Here is a 24,449-nt window from a genome sequence, read left to right as displayed (position 1 = left end):
CAAGCATGGACCTCACTGATGGATTGAGAAAAATAAATGAACCTTGCCACTGATACAAAACGTCATGTCACTAGTTATCCGGAAGTTGAGCAAAAGTGGACACAGATTCCAACCAGGTGTGAGTCTGCTCTAGGATCATCGTCACGCACATACATGCCCAATGCTCATCATTAACATTAGTATTCTTTGTGGATGAGACTCAAGAGGTCAGGGCCTTCTACACTCTACAAAATGGCGAGACTCATTACCCTTTCACGGCTGCCCAAAATGTAGAAGAACGGCCAGAAGTGGCTGCTTCTTCACCCCAAAATCTTCAACAAGCAGTACCAGTTGCCCCTTACCTACTTGACGTGATCTCGCCGCCTGAGACGACGACTTTAAGCCCAGCACAATCCGCTACTGGGAGCCGCGTTTACTCTACCCTCCCGCCGGGCTCTGCACTTGGCTTATCAAGCCATGACGACCTTAATCATGCTATCCTCCCATTCCGTAATGCGACGGAGGTGCGGCTCATGAAGTATTACTTGGAGCACATGTGTCACTGGGTAGGTCATTAGAATTGACTCCAGTAAAGACATGGGCTTTACATTTAGTAGCTAAACATTCTCGTCTTCTGTAGTTCGACCTTTGCGACAATCAAAGACACTTTGCCGTCGAGGTTCCGCGGCGTGCGATTGCGTGCCCAACACTGCTCAACGCCATTTTCGCCTTGTCTTCCCGACACCTGAGCATGGGCGAGCGTTTCGACCCATACGCTGCCGATCGGTACCAACAGGAATGTCTCAACCAACTTTCAGCGATAATATTGGACTCTTCCACCTTGTCTAATGATGACTTGCTTGCTGCAACTATTCTGCTAAGGACGCTGGAAGAGATGGATGGTAGGTTCAAGTACCGATAGTCACTGTTGGCTGTAACTAACAAAGGCCTCCCGTATAGTTCCACTCATTGGCGCAGACCACGAATTACACCTTCACGGCATCCAGCTCTTCATGAGCTTCATGCCCTCTGAATCGCCACAAGCCGTCGGCTCCCCAGCCCAACCGCCAGCCGAAACCTCCAGCCTGCGGCAAGCCTGTTTCTGGACCGGACTGCGCCAGGAAATCGTCATGGCCTTTGTCAACCAGCGGCCGGTCAAGGTGCGGCTCGACCACCCCTTCATTGACCGGTCCCTTGCCGCGCCGGCCGCCGACGACGTCTGGGCTAACCGGATCATCCTCCACTGCGCCGACGTACTGCGCTACTGCTTCGGGGGCAGCGCGACGGGTACTAATGCCGCCGACGAGTGGCTTCGCCTCAAGGCCCACGATGATGCGTGGCTCCGCGCGCGGCCGTCCAGCTGGCTGCCTGTGGCATACTCGGAACCAGAGCGGGAAAAGGGCGAAGTGTTCCCTACCATTCTATACCTAAGTGGTCCAATCGGTGAGTCTTGTAGCAAGGGCGAAATGTGCATCACCCATGCAAAGAGGATGGCCGGTGAAAAGTCAAAAGCTGACATACCTGGAACAGTCATTGGAAATGCACACGCCACCTTTGCCAGGGCGCTGCTAAAGTGCTATGACCCAACCATTCCCAAAATAGGACCAGGACAAAAGTTGGCGCAACAGAAACTGGATGTAAGTGCTGGGACCCTTCGAAACCAGCCAGACATTCCTCCCGACTTCGTCAAGCTGGGCTAACTCTTCACACTCGTGAAAAAGACCGAAATACGCACCCAGATCCGCGAGCTATGCGCGACAGCGCTGTCGAATCGTGCTACAGTGCCAGCCATGTTCACGGCAAGCATGGGGGTAACCATGTGCGGCGATCGGTTTACTGATGATCGCGAGCGAGGAGGGCTGCTGGACCTTCTTATCAAAACAGAAATCCAGCACTTTTGGCCGACGGGCGGCGCGCAGGACCATTTGAAGAAAGCCTGGGGTTGGGCCGTTGAATAAGATATCCCGCGCTGGGTCAATGGGAAAGTAAAAATGGAGAAGGGTCACCAAGGCAAATGAAAAGAGCATGAATCCTAACCAAGTATATTCTCATAAACACATTCGCAATGTTATCCCGAACGCCACAATCTGATCGATCGCGGCTGTAATACTGGAAGCCTTCAGAATCTCGAACTGGGTGATCCTTGACAGTCTTTGTTGGTTGGGTATTCCGTGAACATCTCTGGTTAAAAGCAATGAAGACCTCCGGCTCTCTTGGACTCACGCATACGATGAACAATAATGATTGACCAAGGCCCATAGTCTCTCTTGCAGTCTTCGATGTTGGTCCTTCACACGTCAGCCCTTCACTATCTGCCGGTTCTGCTCTCGGCTGTTCCGTGGGCTTGACAATACTACATTTGAAGTTGAAGGGCCAACAAGGCCAGTTTGGGATGCTGCGCCAAGTATAGCAGCATTCTTGATTGATCCGCACTTGAAGAGCTGCAAGCTACGACGGTCGAGTTCGTTGCGGCTGGTAGAGGCGTTTCCTTAGCAATACCGGAATTTCTCCTAGTTGAAACTAAAGGTTTCTCTTGAGGCTCAGATCCAAGATTGGAAAGAGGCTTTCTACCTACTCCTTGAGCTTTTTCATTTTTCGCTGGCGCTGTTCCCTTTTCAAGCTTTCTAGTTCGGGGAGAATAAGTCTCCGGATGGCATCCTCGACTGACTCAAGCAATTTAGGGTTCTTGAAGATGTCTCCTGATGGTGAGATCGGGTCGTCCAACTTGGGGTCTGGAGCTATGGGTTCTCTTGCTGCAGCGTATAAGTGCAAACTTTTGGTATCCTTGGAATCGATGATATCCAGCTCGCTGCGACTGGGCACTAACGGGTCTTGGTGCGCCCGCTTCGACCCCGAAGACTTTCGAGCCGGCCTCGACGTTTCGAATATCTGATAATGGTCGTTTTCAGAATGGTGTGAAATACTATTCTTTTCCGTTGCTGCAGCGTATAAGTGCGACCTTTCGGTATCCTTGGAATCGATGATATCCAGCTCGCTGCGACTGGGCACTAACGGGTCTTGGTGCGCTCGCTTCGACCTCGAAGACCTTCGAGCCGACCTCGACATTTGGGTTGTCTGGATGTGGTCGTTTTTGTCACGTCCGCCCTTGGAAGGCGTTGAGCGCACTCTTACACTAGGCTTGTGCCCGGTAGTTGTTACGCCCTCGGGGCGGACGGAGCTCTTGCCGCCTTCAAAATACTCAATCAAAAGCGATGTTTGCGAGCGGTTTTCCCTGTGGCCGCGGGTGCGGACGGTAACTGGAGTTCCGTCGTCTGGGATTGAGATGTGTGGCTTGTCCTTCTTCTCGTGCACGTTGGAGATATTCGTCATAAGCTCGGTCGGCGAAGGTAGAGGAGGGGCCTTCTTTAAGTCGACCCCCATTCTGGACGGAGAGGCTGCTCTAGATCCCCCTTTTCGGTCTGCTATTGGAGCCCCATACATTGGTGACAACGGCGTAACAGCGGAGAGAGTGCTCCATTGGGCCGTGGCTTCAAAAGTTGGCAAATATGCAAGGCTTGATGCACCTTCGTGCCTAGAATGAATGATCGGCATGTTAGTTTTGAAACTCGATGCTTCTCCCAAGATACGCACTGTTCTTTCAACCGAGTTTGGCCAATCGCTTCCTCCCTCCCTTCAGCACTCATCCAAGCACACCTCAAGCCGTCATTTGCCGAGAGTCTATTGGCTGCGGATGGTGACATTGCCATTTTGATGAATCTGACGCAATTCTTGCTCACATTTGCCTCGTGAAGCAGAGCTTGCGGAAAGTCGTAACCTCGCGTCACATAGTTAAATAGCTCTCTCGGCGCCGAGAACGCAGGTCGATTTGTAATCAACTTGAAACATATCTCCCCAAGAGCCCATATATCAACAGCGGATGTATATGATTTCTTTTCATCTTGGTCTGCAGGATCATCCGTGATTGGAAAGAGGCCAATGATTTCCGGGGCTAGATAACCTATAGTTCCAATCATTGTCCGCATATACGTTGAGTCCTCCTCGACTCCTATACGATTGTTGTTAGATCAGCCACTTGATGTAACAGTCTTGGGATAGCGGGCTCACTTTTACTGATTCCAAAATCTCCAATCTTCACCCACCAATCTGGAGATGGATGCAACACCAGGATGTTCTATTCTGGCTATCTCAGGATGTGCCAACATTGGGGTATCATTATGCTACTTACGCTGGGCTTTAAATCGCGATGCGTGAACCCGTTTTCATGCATGAATTGAAGTCCTTCTAGTAGTTGCGAAGCGATGGATTGTACCTCGATTTCCGCATAAGGCTGAGTGAGTCGTTTTTGAAGATCGCCGTGCTCCACGTATTCCATGGCAATATAGACTGAAGATTCACTCTCATACCATCCGAAAGACTGCACGAAGCAATGCACATACTATCTGGAGTTTAGCACGTGAAAAAGCACGAAGTGCAGATGCCTTGCTGGGCGAAGACTTGCCTTGGTCTGGGAGAATTTCATGATGGCCTCCAACTCTCTCGTATAGTCAGTCTCGGCGTTGTTTGCCTGTATCTTTGATATCTCCTTCACTGCCCGCAATTCTCCTGCTTGGGGCCCCTCGGTACATGATTCAAGCCATACGCGACCGTAGGTACCGTCACCAATTCTTCTTTTCCGACACCATACCTCGTCCACCCTGACCTTCCGCTGTCGCTTACTTGTTATTGACTTGTACGATACATGATGGGTATCGTGAGCGATGAATGTCGTCTCGAGCTTTGAATCATGAACGAGGTCGGGCGCCCGTGGCATATTGACAGAAGCGGGGGAGTTGCGCCCGGAGGTCTCAATTCAAGCGATTTTGGGAGTACCCATCAATGGTGATGGCGCAACCGTAGGACAGACTTCCTAGCACCATAGACATGTCTCAATACCAGAACAGAGCATGGATATCGATTTAACTCGGATACAGGCCACTTCAGTACGGTCCAGCAAAGAAACGAACGATAAATGCACAGCGCTGAAGAATGCTCGGTAAGAAAAGAAAAAGAGCCATGGTCAGGCTCAGCTGAAATTGGGGGGATCCAAGGCATTTATTTGGCCCCCACGGCGGCACTGCCACTGCCACTATTTCCTGCCCGTGATCTAGACCTCCCCAGACAGGAATACTCAAGAACTACAACTTCAATCCAACAACAAACATCATGGAAGTGGCTGGACTTGCGCTCACATCGATAGACCTTTGTTTCAAGTGAGTTGAATCATACACAATGACACGATCCTGTCGCATAATGACTCAAATTTTGAAAGATATGGCTCTTTTCTTGTACAAGCATTCAACACCTGGAAGAGTTCCGAGAGAGAAGTGGCAGAGCGGATCACAATTTTTGAAAATGCTTGGATGAGGACGTTGTTCAACGCATCGATCATTTCCTCGACGGCGAACATCGTCGCATCCTCGGGGACACACTTGCTATTCTAGCTGCAAAACTCTCACTATTCACTGCAAAAGTCGAGAGCCTGCAGGTTACAAAGAGCGACGGCAAATACGGCTTCCTAGAGTCAGCCAAGAAAATCAAGAAAGGAAAGTATGTCTTGATGAAGTCGACACTCGATGAGGTGATTCGGGATATGGAGGATTGGCAAAGACGCTTTGACCCGTCGTGGTATCTTATTCTTCGAATTCCAGACCCTATGATAGACAGGGCACTCAATCAACACGTTCGAAAAATCATGACTGCGGCTACGGCAAGGACTTCGATTGAAGACATGGAATCTCATGTGTCTGGTACCTCTATTAGGTCCACGAATGTTGCATCACAGTCACTGTCGAGGCAAAGTCCATTAATCAACGCCGACGGGGTCCGCGATGCATTGAGACCTAACCCACGCTATATTTCGATATTTCTGCCAGAGGAGGATCTCGACATTGTCAGCATCCCTTACGCAAACGCAATGCTCGCTCGACGCCGAGGGAGCACCGGTACGAAATGGCTCATTATCAACTCGATCCAGTGCACGCCTTCGAGTAACATCACTGCCATGACTAAAGATATACGTGGCCTTGCCCGAAAATTGACACAAGTAGACCCATCACGCTTTGGACTACTCCAATGCAAGGGCGTGATACGGCTCCTAAGGCCGCCCTCGTCACGATTGGGTCCTCCTTCGACGCCAGAGATACAGTCTTTCGACGTGGTCTTCCGCTCGCCAGATGGCTCGTCGGCATTTCGTTGCCTGCGTGAAGATCTGCCCAAGCCAGCAAAAGTCTCACTCAGCAATCGAGTGCGCATTGCTCAGCAGATTGCCCAGTCAGTCAACTACGTACACGCCCTCAATTTTGTTCACAAGAATATTCGGCCAGAATCCATTCTCATCTGGGACGGCACAGGGTCGAAGTTCCCCTCGACCTTTTTGGTCGGGTTTGACAATATTCGGTCTGCCGACGGCGCCACGAACCTCATTGGAGATACCGAATGGACGACTAATATATATAGACACCCGACACGCCAAGGCGAGCGTCTCTTGGAATCGCACAAAATGCAGCATGATATATACAGCCTCGGCGTTTGTCTCCTGGAAATCGGGCTGTGGAATCCACTCATTCATTATGTTCAGCAAGATGGAGCAGGATTGTCTCTTCAAAAACGATGCCGCCGAGGAACCGTGCTCGATGATTTTGTGGCTGGTCGTGAAGAGACGAGCTCTATGCTGTCAGGGGAGCCATTCAAAAAGTATTTGGTCGATCTGGCGAATGCAGAGTTGCCTACCTTGGTCGGCGATAGATACACGGACATTGTGGTAAACTGCTTGACGTGCCTCGATCAAAAGAATAATGGATTTGGGGACGAATCCGAAATGCTCGACGAGGATGGGATTCTCGTTGGCGTCCGCTTCATTGAGGCGGTTCTGCTGAGACTCAACGAGATTGTGGTGTAGCAATGGTATGTATGGTCATTTTATCATCCCTGGTATTCGCGTCGTATTTTTTCAAGGGGAAAATGGAGCATGAACTATAATACACGAATGATACTTCAAGATAGACCCAACTCTGATCACGTCTGCAAGGCCAATGTGGAGGAATGATAGAGTACGAAATGCTTCATGTACATACCTAACTAGCGACGACCAAGACGCAGGTCTGTGCACGTACGGTGCAACCCCACGACGACAAGGCTTCTTATTCATACTGTATAGCTTGCCGATTATATGGCGGTTGAGACAGTGTGTCAACTGGTAGTGGCACGTGACAGGGGTCTTCTCGAAATTTTTGGTCCGGAGCTAATCGCGTACCGAATGCAAGGCAGAGCAATTGAGGTCGGCCCAGTCAGTTGTCGAAGCTCCTGAGCGAAGCCATTTGCAAGAACCCAATTGATCATCGACAGCGTCATTGTTTGCAATCGAGGGTAGACCGGCGTTTTGCCCACCAAACAGTCGCAAACATGGCCAAGGGGCAGAGATTGCACGTCTTGAGGAGGGCGGTAAGTACAAACTCTCTGAATGCCCTTTTACAATAGCTTTTTGAGCAATTGCTCTCTCATCTGCCCTCGTGGGCGCGCATGGAAGAGAAGATCATGTCTCTTCAAACCCCCGGCACTGCGCATTTCGTTCTTTTAGCAACAAGAAGAGGCTAACCACGGGTGCTTTTACCTCGATACAGAAACTGCGACAGTCATGGAACAAGTACAACCTCTACAACCTGTGGAAGCTAAAAGACCCCAAGATCGGCTCCTACGACGCCGAGACCTTTTTCCAGCAGAAATGGCGGGCCAAGGGTATGCTGCGGGCGTACCACGGCGAGCACATGAAGGAGCGCGACTGGTCGCGCATGTTCAACCGGCGGCTGCTCTCCGTCGCCGACATGGACCCGCGCTACATGGCCGAGCATGACGGCAGCGAAAAGGCCGCCGGCCGCGGCTCCGGCAAGGACAAGCCCCCCAACTGGAACGCTGTGGAGGTCAAGCCGAATAAGATTACACCCTACATGAACATGGCCTTTGCGCCCATGGAGCGGAGGCTGGATATCGCCATCTTCAGAGCCATGTTTGCCAGCAGCGCGAGACAGGCCCGGCAATTTGTCATTCACGGCGCCGTAAAGGTCAATGGCAAGAAGGTGCGTCGTGTCTAATCTTGTTTGTGCTGGATAAAACGAGCGAATGGTTGCTGACTCGTGGTTCTCTGTACTGTAGATGCCCTTCCCTGCCTACAAGCTCAACCCAGGCGACATGTTTCAGGTCGAGCCGGAAAAGGTTTTGTATGCCACCGGAAGGCCCAAGAAGGTATCCGGCGGCCCTACCAAGACTCCGAGTAGCCAGGAGGCAGTGGAGGAAGAAGGAGCCGACACAGAAGAGGCTGCCCCCGCCGAGGAGGGAGAGTCGACCGAGCCGGCCGCAACAGAAGCAGCCGAGGACGCCGGCAACGTGGACCGCAAGGCCATCACAAGGCTAGTGAAGCAAGCCAAGCACGTGCTCGAGACCGAGAAGATGGGCGTGGCCAAGAAGCGCGCCGTGCGAAGCTTCATCAAGCAGGCACGCAAGATTCAGGCGGATACCAAGAGTGACGCATCCCCCATCGACGTTGCCAGGAGGCTCAACGAAATGATGTCCGAGCTGAAGCTCAATGAGGCGGCAGCTGAGCCCACGGACGCAGAAGATACAGCAGCAGCAGCAGAAGGCCAAGGCAAGAAGGCCAAGCCGGCCGCTTTGGATCTCCTGACCAGCGACGAGCTCAAGACCTTGGCACAGAAGATGAAGGAGGAGCAAGACAACCCATATGACCCCGAGAAGCCGTATGCCACGCCATGGAGACCCAAGGACTTTATGAGTCCCTTTGCCTTCATCCCTCAATATCTCGAGGTAGACCACAAAATCTGCTCTGCCGTATACCTGAGGCATCCGGTAGCTAGACAGGGCTTCGCAGAGGTGCCAACGCCATTCGGCTACGGCATCAATCAGTTGGCGTACACCTGGTACCTGAGGAGAAGGTAGAGAGCCGGCTTGGTGTGGCTGATGGGGATATGGTGATGATAGTGTACTATAATGAAAATGGTGGCTGGGAGGCGACTTGGTTGACTGCACCAGCCGTATCTCCAACTAAGTGTATGCATAAATCGATCGACAGCAGCGCTAGCAAGGCAGTCAGATGTCGATGTGTATAGACAATGTACATTAAATGAAAGTGAATATAGCCATCATTGGTGAACTTTGATCACGAGTGGCATGTATGATTCTCAATGAGTAGCTTCCACAAACAATACACATTTTGTCATCACTCCCAGCTTTTCTTCACACTCTGCCTACCATTTATAGGAAGGTTCCCTTCGTTGACATGTGAAAAGAACAGGAGACGACTATCTGTCAATATCATTACCATGGCATATTCGGTCTCATAATCCCAGCAACTCATTAAACCGTTGATTGTAGTCCATGATTAGTCACCACTAAAGCACATGGACAAGGTGGCGGTTAAGAAAATCATCCTTTTTTTGTGTTTTGTTTTTACCGACCAAACTAGAAAAGGGAACATCTCAAACTACATAATAATGGAAAACAGAAATTAAACTTTAAAACGATTCAAGGAAATACCAGTGTGCAAGCCACAACATGTGCGGCAAGATGTGTAGATGAGAAACCCTAGCCACCTGAATGGGATGAGTTCTCCTAGAATACATGCCTCTAATACGGGCTCTCCGCAGAAGACGATCGGAGTCGACAAACATCATTCTCTCCATCTTATGGCAACAACCCAAACATCAGCCAACCCCCTTTTTCGTTTCCTGGGTATATTTTTGTCGTAACGTGTTAAAGGCGCAAGGTCCACAAAAGGAAAGATCCAGGCCTGCAGCCAAATTGACTTGCAGCAGCAGCAGGTCCACGCCCGTCAGAAAAGGTTTCCTCGTGCCATGCTTGTTCGTGCGTCTGGAGGTGCACGACAGGTCAGCCGTAGCCCTCGCACTATTGCTGGCCACGTCAGGTGTGGGACGGTGCAGAATAACTGTCCAAGTTGGACTGTACGAGACAATCGACGGCGCCATCAGAGATTAGATCTTTACAACTCGAAAGTATCGCTGCGATCCATTTTCTGGGCAAGGACCATTCTCGTTGACGAGATAGAGAAAAACTTCGTGACGCTATCGCTCGCTCCAACAAGTACGACGTTCTGCGAAGAACCATTTCGCTCAAGACGACCTTTCGAAAAACTTGTGTATTAGAGAATAATTAAAAGAAGAGAGACGGATAAACAAGAACAAGAATCGAAGGGAACGCATCAGGCTGAAACTGCAACGGGAATCATTAGAGCTCGGGCATGAGTCGTGGCAATGAACGAGTCGCTGGTGTGCCATTTTAGCGAAGAGAGAAACCCTTGCGCTTGCCCTCCTTCTCGATCGGTCTGCCGCTCTCGACTCTGCTCTTCTTCTCCTCGAGCTCTATCCGTTGTCGTTCCAGCTGCTCCTTCATCTCGCGATGCCGGGCGTAGAGCTCTTCCTCGCTCTGCTTCAGCTTGCTCTCCTTTTCGGCCACCTTTTGCTGGAAGACCATCTTCATCTCGGCTTCCATCTTGGCAAGCTTCTGCTCGTGCAGAGCACGCTCCTCTTCTTGCTTGACGGCGGGGTTGACCTCCTTGAAGACGCTTGGGTCTTGGGCAACACCCATAGCAGTGAGCTTGTCGGTTCTGTAGTTCTCGTACAGAGCGTTGTTGGTGTGCTCCTTGAGCTCCTCCATGTGGGTGCGGATGAGCATCTGTCGGAGCTTGACAAAGTCACAGTGCTCCTCGTTGTCGACCTCGATCACACCCCATGGGTAGCTACGGCCACGAACCTTGCGACCATCGGCATTGGTGATCTCGTTATTCGCACCAACAACAGCGAACGGAACCTTGGACATGATCTCATTGTTCTCGGCAATGGTCTCCTCGTCATCGAGCTCGTAGCGAGGGCCCTCGAAGATCTGAATGTCGTGGTGCTTGATATCGCTAAGGATCTGCATGCCGGGTAAGTGAATATTCAGGTGCACAAGGATAGTAGACTTACTCTGGCCTTGAAGGAGATGATCTCCTCGTCGGTGAGGGTATCGGCCTTTGCGATAACGGGAATCAAGTTGACCTTGGTGTGAAGGCGACGCATGACCTCAATGTCCAGAGGCTTGAGCGAGTGGCCGGTAGGCTGGATGAAGTAGACACAGGCGTGGATTCTGTTGTCCACAATGTTCATGCGGTTGACCTTGTTCTCGGCATCCAAGTATGCGTCATATCGCTGCTCAATGTTCTCGACAATAGGTCTCCAAGACTCGTCGTTGTTCACAAAGTCGCCAAAACCAGGAGTATCGACGACGGTAAGTCGGAGACGGACACCAGCCTCCTCGATGTCTGCGCTGATCGACTGAATAGTGACGGTCTTGGGAATGATGTCCAGGCTAGGACCCTTGCGCTCCTTGGGAGGGTACAGAGAAGTGTTGAACAGAGTGTTGACAAGAGTGGACTTGCCAAGGCCGGATTCACCTTGAGAGAAGTTAGCCCTTGTTCCTCCACATCAAAATCCAGACAGCTGAGTACATACCAACAACCATGACATTGAAGTTGAAGCCTTTGCGCACACTCTTGCGGTGCCATTGGTTTGGCAGGTTTGCGAAACCAACGTAGCCCGTCAATTTTCTTCGAACAATGTTCTTGTTTTCGTTCACTGAAGAGGACAGAGGGCTCGAAACTATAGAAACATGGGTTAGAAGCTAATGAGTATGCGGATCTTACAATCTACTCACCAGGAGCCGGCTCGGGCGAGCTGCTGGCCGGGAATTCGGTACCTGTAGCTGGAGGATATGTTAGTAAACGACGACACTGTCATGAATGATCGAACCAGAAAATCAGTCATGTTGCAAGAGACACCAAGAAGTCGAGGTACCGTCATAACGTAGGCCATCGCTGTCGTAGAGCTCCGAGTAATCCATGGGTTTTAGAGGTCTCAATGCTGGTGCATCAACGACAAGCATACTGCGATAATGCCGAACAGCTGGGTCTCGATTTTCCTGGGAGACACGAGCAAAGCTTCCAGGCTGGGAGCTCGTCGTCGTTACAGACAGCATAGAAACTCGGCTTGGCTGTTGGTCGACAATTTGCATCTTCCTGGGAAGAGAATCAAGCTGGACACTCCGGGTGCGAGCTTTGCTATGGTTGACGAGGAATGTAGGCATTTCTTTTTCTGAGCTCCTGGTATATACTGTGTTTTGGGTGTTTGCAGTAACGGAGAGGGAAACCGATGTTCCTAACAATGGCGGGATATTCCAAAGAACCAAAAAAGCGAGACCCAAGAAGTAGTAAAACAACCAAAAGCGAGCGCGAGAGGTGTGACGAGCGCGGGTGATGTGATGTTATTGTAGAGTGTGTTGAGGGAGGCCTTTCGAATGGGATTGGGAGCCGGCTCCGTTTCGAAAGGCCGACGTCTCGTGCTGGGCGACCGCGCAGTCGCAGAAGGTGCGATCCGGAAATCACGTTTCGGCGAGGTGTCTCTTGCAACATGGGGAACTCGTGGTTGGCACGAGGACGAGAAGATAGTGCTTACCCATATCGAAATATTCAAAGTGCTTCGATATCTATGTAGTAGTGCCGAGTCGAAAGAGAAAGCGCGAAGCCTGGTGTGCTATTAAAAGTTCAATGTCAGTCACGACAAAGGTACGCTTGCAATGAATGTGTTGGGTCGTTGTGGTCGTTATCAGGCAAAGGCCACGAGGAGTTCAGTGGAGAACTCCTGAGCGACTGGAAGCTAGAACGGGCGAGAGGCAGGAACGATGTAGACAAGATGAAGGCAATGACGACAAGCTCGTTCGTGTTTTGGAATTGGCGCCCAAACGGATGAAGTCGCGTTAGATGGGGAGGAGAGAGCATGCGTCGTTGAATGTTGGGAGGGCGGAAATTCGTCGTTGGCTGCTTTGGGCTCGGAAATTTCGAGGGTTCACACGTACGTACCTAAAGGCAATATCTGCCAAGCTCAAATATGTGCTGCCGTGTCTGCAGGTCAAGCTCGCGATTGGGAAAAAGGCGAGAAAGAGGTTTCGCGAGCGGACGCTGTGTTGGACACAGATTTTTTGGGGAGAAAAAAAAAGAAGACTGCAATTAACGGTGTAGAGATCTAGTGAATGTCGAGAAGGAATTCGCAAAGAAGTGCGAAGAAGGTAGAAAACGGCTGGTTCAACACGCAAAGGAGGTGGTTGAGATCCAGTAGGGGGAAGGCAGGAGATTTGGGGTTGGCGGAATGGGACAGTACTAGTAAGTCAAAGTAATGTGAGGAAGGGGACCTGTGCTTGGCTGTGCTAATGTTGGATTGGGGGGACGGGCGTCAGTGAGCCTTTGGTGGTAACGGGCCACTACAGCTGGTACCTTGAACTCTTTTTCGGGCCCTGTTTGGTGGCCGCTGGGCTTTACACTACACTCTGGCTAGGCTGTGATCTACCTATGCCGCTTCGCAAATTTGGGGTGGGGTCAGGGACAAGCCAAGAGTGGACTGGTGGCATGCATGGGGGTGGGCACTGGGGAGGATGAGCACAAAAGGGGCTTTCGAATCTCTGCGCCCAAAAGTTACATTTAACCAAACAAAACCCCCCTGGGACCAGCTGGGTTCTGGTACACGGCAGCTGCCATTGACCGTGTCATCCTATCCCAAGTTGTATCCGAATTGCTGATTTTAATCGTCGATGAGATGCCTCGCTCTTCCTGCTTGATCAGTCTACCTACATTAGTCCGTAGCTCGCTGTACCTATCAGCAATGGCTGGACTCAAGGTGGCCTCAAGGGACGCTGTCGTTTCGTCTCCACCAGTACTCCGGGATCTCGAGATGCGCCACATCCGAGCTTCTGATTGGTTCAAGCATCACATTTCAGTGGCAGGGATGATATTGAGGAAGAGGCTTGAGCTTGACATGCTGCATTCCAACCAACGGCTTGGCAGATTGAGGGAGCACGTACAATCTCAATAATATACAGCCCTCGGACGCGTACACACTGAGAAAGCTGAAGATGTTCCACACATTTGTTTTCTCTTTCTTCTTCTTTTTTCTCCCTTCATATCCCCTTGAATTCAACCTCAATCTCATGCCGCGGCCGAGGTTCTTCTAATGGCGTCACATTGTTTACATGGTACATGGCGAGCAAGCCCGATCGACACTGATGAACCGAGGCGACACCTAGAATATGAGACGACGAGCATCAACTTTTTCTTGACATCGATTTAAGCTTTCGGGGCATGCTGATTTAATCCGGAACATATCAGCGACCAAAAATGGACGACCAAGATCAGAAAAAAGTCGCGTGTGTCAAGAGACGCAGCAATCCGTCGTCAAGAAACAGGAAACAATTTGGTGACAGAGAGATTGATACTACATGGTCGATGCACGGACATGGCCTAGCAGCTGTTTGGACCCTGACGCCGGTGGACTGCCCGGACTCTGGGGTGACAGCGGGACTTGCAAAAATGCTTGAAATCGATGAAACGGCCGGTTAAGCATCATCCGTTGTGCATGTCTCGCTTTGTATGCATCGCGCCATGATTGAAATATTCCGAGGCGATTGATTCTCTCTGCTGCCCCGATTGCAGCTTCAATCCATTTTGTGTCCCTTCAGCCATTTCCCAGAAATGGTGCCTCGTATCAGAAAAACGAATGCAGCTCACATATCGCATCTTAATGAGCTCCATTCTGGGATCCACTAGCAAGGAATATCACCATGTGGCCAATAACCAATTCATATCGGCATGGTCCCTTGAAAGGGGAAGCACGAGCCGCATCAAATCTCAAAGTGGCGTTAGGATCATCATCTGGTCCGGGCTGTCTCCAAGCTTTCCCGTCGCGCTCCCGCCAAGCCCGTTGCTCTGGCATGACTTTAGCGAAACATGAGATTCGTTGGAGATCAGTCGATTACAATGCACTCACTGCCCAATGATGGTGACAATTCGAACGATCCGTACTTAGGCACAGTGGCCAATCAGCGATGCCCATCCCTGTGATACGATATAGAACACCACCAAGTCACTACATATAGACTTTTGTGTTTACCGAAATGTATACGCGATGCAGCCAGCAACAAACAAACAAGATGAAATCATGTAATAAGATCCAGTACTGTGATATCTCATGTCAACACTTGCGTAATCTTCTCCAACGAATCTCACCGTCCGCTGTTTAAGTTTGACTAAACCCTCTCTGCCTGGCTTTGTTGCTGAGCTTGCGGGCGCTGAGCAACTTGGCGTATTTGTGCTGCAAGGGGCATGTCTTCCCAGGGCATTCCCTGGCACAGCACAGCGCAATGAAGAATGCGAAGAGAAACCAGTGAAAAAAAGGGCCATGAGCCGGTTCTTTGTTTCAATCGTTGCCCAAGTAACAAACTCACGTTGGCTGGATCGCATCTTTTGAGTTGGTTCCGAGTTTGTGCTACTCAGCTCGATATACTCGCACGCGAGGAACCCAACCGTGGCCGGAAGCGGCCAAAGTGCGACGACAACAATGACCTCACTCGGCAAAGAAAGAGACCCAAAATAGCAAGCAAGAATGACTACCATTTCTGCTAGCGGTCCTAAGCAATATCTCAACAGCCAACTTTTGCCAGATGACTTACATATATAGCTTGAGATTTGAGCGCTGCAGACTATTCACATCTGCAGCCAGTACTCTCCATGTTCCGTAGGCCATATCGCAGTTATGCAGGCCGATGACTTTGACTGGATCGTCGAACAGCAGCGCCATGCGTTCGAGAGAATGCGATCGACCGCTTATGAAGAGTTGAGTAGCGAAAATGGCAGCCTAAGACAGCAGCTAGCACACGCTCAGATACGAGAGGACAAGATGTCCAAGGTGTTGGAGCATTATCGTGCTGCCAGGGCAGATCTCGAGCACTGCCTGGCCAATGTCAGTATAGAAATTCGGGGGGATGACGACGCTGGAGATGATTGGATCATCGAGCAACGTCGACTGTACGACCAATACACCAGCAAGCATCTAGAGGACCAGAAGTCGCACTCGTGGACGGAGGAAGATTTGTCGCAACAGTATTTGGATGAGTGGGTCCAGGTTGCAAAGGACGACGTATTGCCTGGCTCTGGAGCTTGGACAGAGCTGCCTTTCGAATCGGCTGCTTTTGATGACCCTCCGCCCCCCTATGAAGAGCAAGATGTCCATGAATTATCGATACCACGCACGCATGAGAAATATCTTCACGATGCACAGCAAAGGTCGCCGCCTTCTCCCTCACCACATGTGCGATTCGCAGCGCCGCACGACATCATCCCTTGTGCGACAGCGCCATGCTGCCCTTCTCGGAAGAGAAAGAAACCCAAAAAAGAAGTTATCGCTTTATACAGGAAGCGAGGCAATCGAAGCGCGGTGTGAGTACGCTTTCGTTGGGGTCGAGTGTCGGCTCGGCCGTTCTGGTGCAATCTTTATTGATACCTAGACTCTAGTGGACTGTTAGTCAAGACATTGGCTTGAGAGGCTTCCCGAATGGCAGGAATGAAGCAAAGATGGCTTGTCTACTTATGAGAGTCTTTCGGTATTTCAAGCATGTCTCCAACCCTGTTGGCCCCCTGACGATGGTGCCCAAGACCTCATGTAGGTCTGAAATCAAGACAGGCCCGGCTCTGTGTAGCTCGTCGGTGAATTATATACAAGTGGGCTGGTGTAGCATGAGCCAAGTTGTTCGCGAGTTCGAAAAACTTTTGGATTGATGTTGGTGGGCGAAACGATCTTTAACCAGAGATATCAATGATTATATCCCATGCGGGAACGGCCAAGTAGAGAGGTTCGAGGAATAAAATTGTTTCAGCATAGTACTTTGCACTTCAGCGAGAATGAGGTTAGATGTACTGGCCACAGATATTGAGACGATATGCTCGTCCTCGAGTACGACCTTTTCATGTAATGGATAAGCGCCGGCCAGGATTGATCCCCGACTGAGAGGATCTAGGACGCAGAGCAGTCATGATAGCAGAAGATAAATTGAGTAACATTTAGAATGGTCAAGAAAGTTTTAGGAAATCGTGTATTACAATGAATGCGTTCACAGAATGAGAGTTGGTATTCTTGGACGCAGTCATTTGACACCGTAGCCTGGCATGATCCAACTTCATTGACTGGACTGGCGATACAAGTGTCATCCAGACAGAGCGTCTTGGGCCGACTGACTGAGGTCAAGAAATATTGTTCGTCGAAATAAATTAATCACATTCAATTGTCGTATAGAGTAATTATCGCAACGAGGAAGCTCGCCAGAGCCGGGCTATCTCGCCCCTGCTTCTGCCCCAGATTCTCATGATCTTGGCATGGCCGGGGTTGTAGCACGCCATTTGGTAGATCTCTGGAGGAACTTCATATGGAGATTGTATTTCCGAAACGCGCCACATTGCTCGTATGCTATCATTATCATGGAGTAGGTTTTCCCACTCTCTGGTTACCTTCTGGGTTATCCGATTCGAAGGCTCCATATTACAGCCCTACCGCGCATGGGAAAGGGTCTCTCCCATCCCAAGCTTCCATTCCCAGCTTGGGATCCACTCTTCCCCGTATCGGTGGTATCAGTGTTTATTGCGCCATCGCTACTCATGATGGCGAATAACCATGATTTCCATGTTCCTGCAGTAGGGTCGGGAAGGCACAACAGGATAGGTGCGCAACGTGAATTGCCAAGACCTAGAGTATACTATAGTGATGCCATGGTGGGCCGGGCACGTGGTATTGCTGGGAAAGATATCTGTTTCAGCGAAATACCACAGCTTCGGATCCGCAAAATGGCAGGGAAACCGTTCATTATCTCTTGGATTCAAGTGGTATGATAGCGAGTGGACATGGAGTTGCATTTCAGGCTTGGAGCGAAATAAGAATTGGTGCCAAACCAGTTTCCTCTTTGTAGCCAGGACCATCCGATGACCAGCTTCTTGATTGTCACATCCTGCGCGCGGCAATTTTCAGAACCCCAATCGCCTCGGTCAAGGCAAGGCGAGATTCCATCGAATAGACTGACTTGGACCACGCATGAGTTGATGTCTCTGGAAGTTGATTCCCGCAGAAGCGTCACATGCGGTAGTGGGTTGTCCTTGACTGACGGTCGATTGACTAAGAGTGAGTGATTGCTAGCCAATGATTGAGAACATGTTCCAATATTGTACGTACAGCCTACGTAATAGCTGAATCCAACCAGAGCGTGATCGTAGTGGCACGGCATTACAATCACTAATAATTGATGTTTGTTTGCTTGCGGCCCGTGGATAGCCGGCCTGGCGCTGTTAAGTTTTGACGGGTAGCAGTCGGCTGCACATAAACAAGCCGAAGCACAATGACTGCTGACAACCAGTTCTACGTATGCCAAGACGAGCATCTTATCAGAACATTTCAAAGATATGCACCAAGGGACGTAAAACATGACAACTGTCCCATCTCTAGCGAGCGACCCTTGTTGCACAGACAGGCTAGGGTCCCGTCAAGTACCTATACTACTATACACAGGCGGGATCGGCTTATTCGGATCCGAAACTATACTTTCATAGCCATTACCCGCGAAACCAGGCAGGTCACAACAGCAATCAATCGTATCGTCGACGATGCAGATGATGCGATGTGGTGTATATTAGTGACACGGGCTTTCGGATTGAGATTGATCATGTTTCTTAAATCTTTGTCCGTATATAGTTTAGCAAAATATGGCCAAAGACCATTTGGACATGTTTCAATTGCAATGGCGCAATTCGGCACCAACCGATGAGGTCCGGGCAATGCAATAGAAATCGCCGCTCGACAACGGCTTGTGCGGGCGTGCTCAACGGAATAGGCAAGTAGTCTCAGAGCCGCGAGCGACGTCCCCAGCTGCGCTCTAGAGTCTCTTTGAGCCATCATCTCCGTCAATGTGCGCATTGGGGTCTCGACCAATGAGATTGAGTCTAGAGCACGTAATACTACTGCGTATACACAACATCACCAAGAGGCGTTTCTCTGAGGCGGCTCTTATCTGCGCGAGTCCAAAGACTCGGGGCCTCTCTGTAATACCAAGCAGCACATGTCCTGAGACCCGACACAGTTGAGTTGTGAATTGCGGCATGATTGACACCTGCCAAGGTGGGCAGCCGGTAGTTCGACACTGCCATTATGACGATCGGGGCCCCAATCCAAACTAGATCCCAGACCCAATTCTAACTAGCCTCCCTAGGGTCTCCTCCTGATACAGCAGACACACAAAAAGAGATCCATCAATGAATGGTATCTTCACCTAGGTCAAGGGAGCTTCTAGAATTGATAAATAGCATAAAAGTCCTGTCTCCTCTCATGTCTTGTACACTGAAAATCCAAGCATATCAATCCAAACCTGGCCATATTTGCTTTTTTTTTCGACTCACCGTGCTTGTCCTTTGCTTGTTATCACTGCAGCAAGCCTCACTGATACGTCCAAGCGTTGCCGAGGTCGGCGTACACCAATAAGGTGACGACCACAAGATACGAAAAGCGGAGCAGTGGTCCCAGCTGACAGATACGCACGCATTGCGACTTTCCAGCAACCCAACATACTGGCCACGTCGGCAGAGATAAGCCCTTCCCAGATCATACAATGTGTAACTTGACCTGTCCAACAACTCAACTGCCATCTCCTCCGGCATCAGACATAGGTTCCCAAAATACCGACAAGATGAACAGATTCGAGGAGCTCGTGGTACTTCTGAAGGATGCTCTCGGAGAGTCGTCTGGCTTGACCTCGGATGATGTGGATGTGGATGTCCTGAGCGACTCCATGGCGAGATATGTATCTGACGACGACGAATGGTCCAAATATGCTCTTGCCGATGCCAGTAGGGGCTATACACGCAATCTGGTCGACGAGGGCAACGGCAAAAGCAACCTCGTAAGTCTTGCCTTGTCCCCCTTTCATGCCTCCGTTGAGAAGAACCATTGCTGACAGATATGTCCAACATAGCTGGTGCTTGTATGGACACCGGGTAAAGGCAGTCCCATCCATGATCATGGCAATGCCCACTGCCTCATGAAGATCCTCCGCGGTAACCTGACCGAGACACGATACGACTTTCCCAAAGATACCCAGCCACAGGAGATGATGGTGAAATCACGCACAGTACACGAGGAGAATGCCGTCGCATATATGGCGGACGAGCTAGGTCTGCATCGCGTGTCGAACGAGGGCAGCGACTTCGCTGTCTCGTTACATTGTGGGTGTTGTCCTTCACCTATGCTTCAGTGATCATCCTTGCTGACCTGCTGAACAGTATACACACCTCCAAATGTTGCCAAAGGAGGATGTTGGATCTTCAATGAAAAGACGGGCAAGCGGAGCCATGTTCCCAAATGCGGATACTACTCAGCATATGGTCGTCTGTTGAAGGAATGAGAGAAGGGGTGAAGATATGAGATGATGATTGATACCATGTTGCGTGTATTCATACTTGTCTTGACATCATGTTGATGCACGGCGAGCTCTTTTTTTGTTCCCGGTTCTTGTTGGATAGCCAGAATGTCATTTGTGTAATATAACGATTTCGTCCACATCTCAAGTGCCACATGCTGTCCGCTCAATCGTCAATGACTGATGTCGTGGTGGTGATAGTGCCATATGATATATGAGCAGTCGAGAGCCAGGACAGGCCTGGAGACGCTTCCAGTTGGTGACTTACTGTCGGCAACATGCTCCAGATGAAGATCAATCGTCCAGATGTGTCAGCAAACGTGAGTATGAAGTTGAGAAGAGGAGAAGACGTCGTTGAGCCTCTTTGCTTAGACGGCACCTTTCTCATGGCTTTCTGCGCTAGTCAATCACGCAATCGCCCCTGTCTGCACTACTTGGGCAACAAGTGGGTCTTTACCCAGAGGTACGTACCGGCAGTTCTTTGCAGTGTGCAGCCACTGGAGCACTTGTAGTAAAAAGCACGAGCCACACGAATCAAGGAGCTGGAGATTGAGAAGCAAGTACATTTGTACCTAGGTTAGTTGACAAGTCACCTGAGGACGCGACTTGTCTATTGTTGGCGCGTATCGTTTCTTTTGCTGCTGCAGGAAAGCGCGTCCAGGAGCGTGAATCGTTTTGCCCTGAATTGATTTCACCACGAGACACTCTGCAAGTTTTTCTTTGAAGAATTGGCCCAAGGCATTTTATTAAATGGAAATCCTGTTGTCTTTCCAATTAAGTACCCAAAACTATATTTCACCAGCCCCCAAGTCTTGTTGGTGCCATCTTTGTACCACTTCAGCCTGAAAGGACCAAATCTCCAAAATAGGTACTACATTCATAGCGCGGAATGACAGCCCAAAAGCGTGGCCGCGAGCCGGCTGGAGGATCAGATCCACGCACCACTAAGCACGCGCGCTTCTCGGATACTCCAGCAGCCTCGACGAGCCGAGACAATGTTGCTGCAGGGTCTCAGAGCTCCCAAGGCTATGCCAGTTCTCAATTACCGACGTCTACACAGGTCATCGACGACGATGAAGCCGACCTTATTGACGACCGTGCGCAGTACGATGAGGGTCCTGTTTTCGACCTATATGGTACTCACGATGCAAAGATCGTCGGCGTCAGATACTACAATGGCGTCGTCACTCCCCATGAGCTGGTAATGCTGCATCGAGAGCCGCACAACCAATATGATCCCAACGCCATCAGAGTCAACAATGTCATGGGACAGCAAATTGGCCACTTGCCCCGTAACCTGGTTGCCAAGCTGGCTCCATACATTGACAACAATGAAGTTGTCCTCGAGGGAGTCCTCACCGGAGAGAAGGCATTCTACGACTGCCCGATCAAGCTGTACTTTTACGGTCCCAGTGAGCCCATGGCTCGTATGATTATTGAAAACAAAATCAAAGCGGATAGGCTTATCAAGGCCACTGAAATGAACAACAATAGAAAGGAGCAAGAGGCTCGCAGGAAGGTCATGGGCATGAAAAGCGGCACCACCACTGGTACTGGTCTTGGCAATACTGCCGAGGCCACTTTGCAAAAGCAAGAGCAAGACGCGACTCTGCAAGGCCTTGTTGCCACGAGCGAGGCCCTTGAGACGGTCCGCTCAGATACCTTTACGGACACATTGGCTGCTAGTGAAGATCACCTCAAGGCCATGCCCATGGCACCACAGCCAGATGCCCTCAAATCAACACTGCTGCCATATCAACTCCAGGTATGTTTAGCTTGCTCCTGTGGTGCCGTGTCAAATGAACTATACCCGATTTTCATGTGTATATATGAATCCCCTCATGCACCAATTAGTGTCATGTTTTCGTCTCTAACCCAAGTGCCGCCATTTTCTGAGATTTGACAATACTAATTCATGATATTGTACACAGGGCCTTGCGTGGATGACAGCAAAGGAAAATGTCAAGCTTCCTCCTGTTGGCTCAGATGAAGTCGTGCAACTATGGCAGCGCAAGGGAGCGGCCTCTTACCTGAACCTTGCGTCATGCTTTGTGACATCCTCACCTCCAAAGCTCATCTCCGGTGGTATCTTGGCTGATGACATGGGTCTTGGCAAGACTCTTCAAGTCATCAGTCTCATCATGTCTGAAGGCTTCAAGAATGGCCCAACGCTCATTGTGGCGCCTGTCAGCGTGCTCAGCAATTGGGAACAACAGATCAAATTCCACGTCAAGGAGGATCAGCACCCTGACGTGCTGGTCTATCATTCGATCAGCAAGACCATGTCGGCTTCCGAATTGCAAAGGTACCATGTCGTCATCACCACATATGGTATGCTCAGCTCCGAGGCAAAGACAAAAAATTCGTCGCGTCTCTTCGGAGTTGAATGGCGTCGTGTTGTCTTGGATGAAGGGCACACCATCCGGAATGCGAAAGCTCAGTTGGCGCAGGCAGCTCACATGATCAAGGCCCAATCTCGCTGGGTTCTCACGGGCACGCCTATCATTAATACCGTCAAGGATTTCTTCTCCTTACTGAGGTTTTTGAAGATTACAGGAGGATTGCAAGAGGACGGATTGTTCTCCCAAGTCATAGCTCGCCCGATCAAACAGGCTCATAGTAGACACCCTGACAGGATCAAGGCGGTCAATGTGCTTGGGCACCTCATGAAAGACATCTGTCTCCGCCGAAAGAAGGAAATGTCCTTTGTCAACCTCAATTTGCCGCCCAAGACAGAGTACATCCACCGTGTCTCCTTCGATAAGACCGAGAAGACCAAGTACGACGCGCTTCTGGCGGAAGCACAGGGCGCATTGGAAGATTTCCAGAACAAGTCGAACAAGGGGCAGCTGGGAAGGTATACCAATGTCTTGGAGAGACTTCTTCGTCTCCGACAGGTCTGTAATCACTGGACGTTGGCCAAGGAACGCGTCGACGATCTCCTGAAACTGTTCGAAGACCAGAAAGTTGTCGCCTTGACTGACAAGAACATTCCCATCCTGCAAAAGGCTCTCCAACTGATGATTGACAGTGGCGAGGAATGCCCGATTTGCCTGGACGAAATCTCCCAGCATGAACCTGTCATCACAGCATGCAAGCATGTTTTTGGAAAAGCTTGCATCTCCAAGACGATCGACCTGCAAGGTAAATGTCCTTACTGCCGGGCTGAGCTGACCCATGACTCGCTCGTGGAGACAGCGGAAAGGGCAGGTACACTTCAGGTAGACGACTCGTGCAGAAGTTCAAAGACAGAGGCACTCGTCAAGATTCTCCAGGCCACCCTCAAAAATGACGGCTCGAAGGTCATCATATTTTCGCAGTGGACATCATTCCTCGACATTATTGCCTTGAGACTCCAAGAGGCTGACATGTCCTTTGCTCGAATCGATGGCAGCATGGTGAAGAAGAAGCGAGACGAGTCCATTGCCGCGTTGAATGAGGATCCCAATACTCGAATCCTTCTTGCAAGTTTGCAAGTCTGTAGTGTCGGTCTGAACCTCGTCGCGGCCGACACTGTTGTCTTGGCCGATAGTTGTAAGTTTTAATCCTGTGCAAAACTGCAGCTTTTCATTTCTGACACTTGAAAAGGGTGGGCTCCCGCAATCGAGGACCAAGCCGTGGATCGAGTTCATCGGCTGGGCCAGACACGGCCGACGACCGTGTGGCGTTTGGTCGTGGAGGGCACAGTTGAAGAGCGTGTCCTTGACGTCCAGGCTGAGAAGCGGAAGCTTGTGAGCGAAGCGTTCCAGGAAAAGACCAAGGGCGGAAAGGCCAAGGACACCCGGTCCATGGCCGACATTAAGAAGCTGCTCTCTTAGACTTGGTCACCCCTATGCTTCACATGATTCGAATCGCTTACACGTCGAGGAGAAAGCGCTCCACCCATTTTTTTCCACGAAGGCTTACGGGAGAGTTCAGGACTGCACGCATCCCGATCACCATTTCTTCTACTAATACATTACCACCTACCACATTTGCAAACTACGGAGTCATGTACACTACAATAGATCGCTTAGCGGGCGCCTTGGGAGTCTTGTCCCAATAGAGATGAGCTAGACAAAAGTCGTACAAAGTATCTCTTCCTTGATCTACCACTGGGTGGTACTCTTTCCTGCCAAGATCTTATCCCGTCTATT

The 24,449-nt window shown here is 50.4% G+C and overlaps 8 protein-coding genes across 8 annotated transcripts; 6 read left to right on the top strand and 2 right to left on the bottom strand.

Moving 5' to 3' along the window:
- Positions 1 to 36: 36 nt before the first annotated feature.
- Positions 37 to 1,937, top strand: PFICI_05106 (uncharacterized protein; the record flags this gene model as incomplete). The annotated part of the gene is made up of 6 exons (XM_007833687.1): positions 37 to 118; positions 181 to 545; positions 620 to 881; positions 940 to 1,422; positions 1,510 to 1,616; positions 1,701 to 1,937. 6 exons carry the CDS (start codon positions 37 to 39, stop codon positions 1,935 to 1,937), a joined length of 1,536 nt encoding a protein of 511 aa, XP_007831878.1.
- A 613-nt stretch (positions 1,938 to 2,550) lies between these two features.
- On the bottom strand, positions 2,551 to 4,750 carry PFICI_05105 (uncharacterized protein; the record flags this gene model as incomplete). Its single annotated transcript, XM_007833686.1, has 5 exons — positions 2,551 to 3,511; positions 3,571 to 3,985; positions 4,045 to 4,111; positions 4,166 to 4,334; positions 4,377 to 4,750. The coding sequence occupies 5 exons, from the start codon at positions 4,748 to 4,750 to the stop codon at positions 2,551 to 2,553; spliced, it is 1,986 nt and encodes a 661-aa protein (XP_007831877.1).
- Positions 4,751 to 5,536: 786 nt separating this feature from the next.
- Positions 5,537 to 6,877, top strand: PFICI_05104 (uncharacterized protein; the record flags this gene model as incomplete). Its single annotated transcript, XM_007833685.1, has 1 exon — positions 5,537 to 6,877. The coding sequence occupies one exon, from the start codon at positions 5,537 to 5,539 to the stop codon at positions 6,875 to 6,877; it is 1,341 nt and encodes a 446-aa protein (XP_007831876.1).
- Positions 6,878 to 7,380: 503 nt separating this feature from the next.
- Positions 7,381 to 8,925, top strand: PFICI_05103 (uncharacterized protein; the record flags this gene model as incomplete). Its single annotated transcript, XM_007833684.1, has 3 exons — positions 7,381 to 7,419; positions 7,599 to 8,051; positions 8,128 to 8,925. 3 exons carry the CDS (start codon positions 7,381 to 7,383, stop codon positions 8,923 to 8,925), a joined length of 1,290 nt encoding a protein of 429 aa, XP_007831875.1.
- A 1,356-nt stretch (positions 8,926 to 10,281) lies between these two features.
- PFICI_05102 (Cell division control protein 3) lies at positions 10,282 to 12,123 on the bottom strand (the record flags this gene model as incomplete). Its single annotated transcript, XM_007833683.1, has 5 exons — positions 10,282 to 10,917; positions 10,968 to 11,434; positions 11,493 to 11,639; positions 11,695 to 11,742; positions 11,835 to 12,123. 5 exons carry the CDS (start codon positions 12,121 to 12,123, stop codon positions 10,282 to 10,284), a joined length of 1,587 nt encoding a protein of 528 aa, XP_007831874.1.
- Positions 12,124 to 15,617: 3,494 nt separating this feature from the next.
- On the top strand, positions 15,618 to 16,304 carry PFICI_05101 (uncharacterized protein; the record flags this gene model as incomplete). Its single annotated transcript, XM_007833682.1, has 1 exon — positions 15,618 to 16,304. One exon carries the CDS (start codon positions 15,618 to 15,620, stop codon positions 16,302 to 16,304), a length of 687 nt encoding a protein of 228 aa, XP_007831873.1.
- Positions 16,305 to 19,584: 3,280 nt separating this feature from the next.
- On the top strand, positions 19,585 to 20,298 carry PFICI_05100 (uncharacterized protein; the record flags this gene model as incomplete). The annotated part of the gene is made up of 3 exons (XM_007833681.1): positions 19,585 to 19,797; positions 19,870 to 20,119; positions 20,177 to 20,298. 3 exons carry the CDS (start codon positions 19,585 to 19,587, stop codon positions 20,296 to 20,298), a joined length of 585 nt encoding a protein of 194 aa, XP_007831872.1.
- A 904-nt stretch (positions 20,299 to 21,202) lies between these two features.
- On the top strand, positions 21,203 to 24,131 carry PFICI_05099 (uncharacterized protein; the record flags this gene model as incomplete). The annotated part of the gene is made up of 3 exons (XM_007833680.1): positions 21,203 to 22,078; positions 22,245 to 23,847; positions 23,902 to 24,131. The coding sequence occupies 3 exons, from the start codon at positions 21,203 to 21,205 to the stop codon at positions 24,129 to 24,131; spliced, it is 2,709 nt and encodes a 902-aa protein (XP_007831871.1).
- Positions 24,132 to 24,449: the final 318 nt, after the last annotated feature.

Source organism: Pestalotiopsis fici (assembly GCF_000516985.1).
Source record: "Pestalotiopsis fici W106-1 unplaced genomic scaffold PFICI_Scf_3, whole genome shotgun sequence".
Taxonomy (NCBI): Eukaryota; Fungi; Ascomycota; class Sordariomycetes; order Amphisphaeriales; family Sporocadaceae; genus Pestalotiopsis; species Pestalotiopsis fici.
The sequence above is the reverse complement of the archived record's forward strand: the minus strand, read 5'-3'. Positions and strand labels throughout refer to the sequence as shown.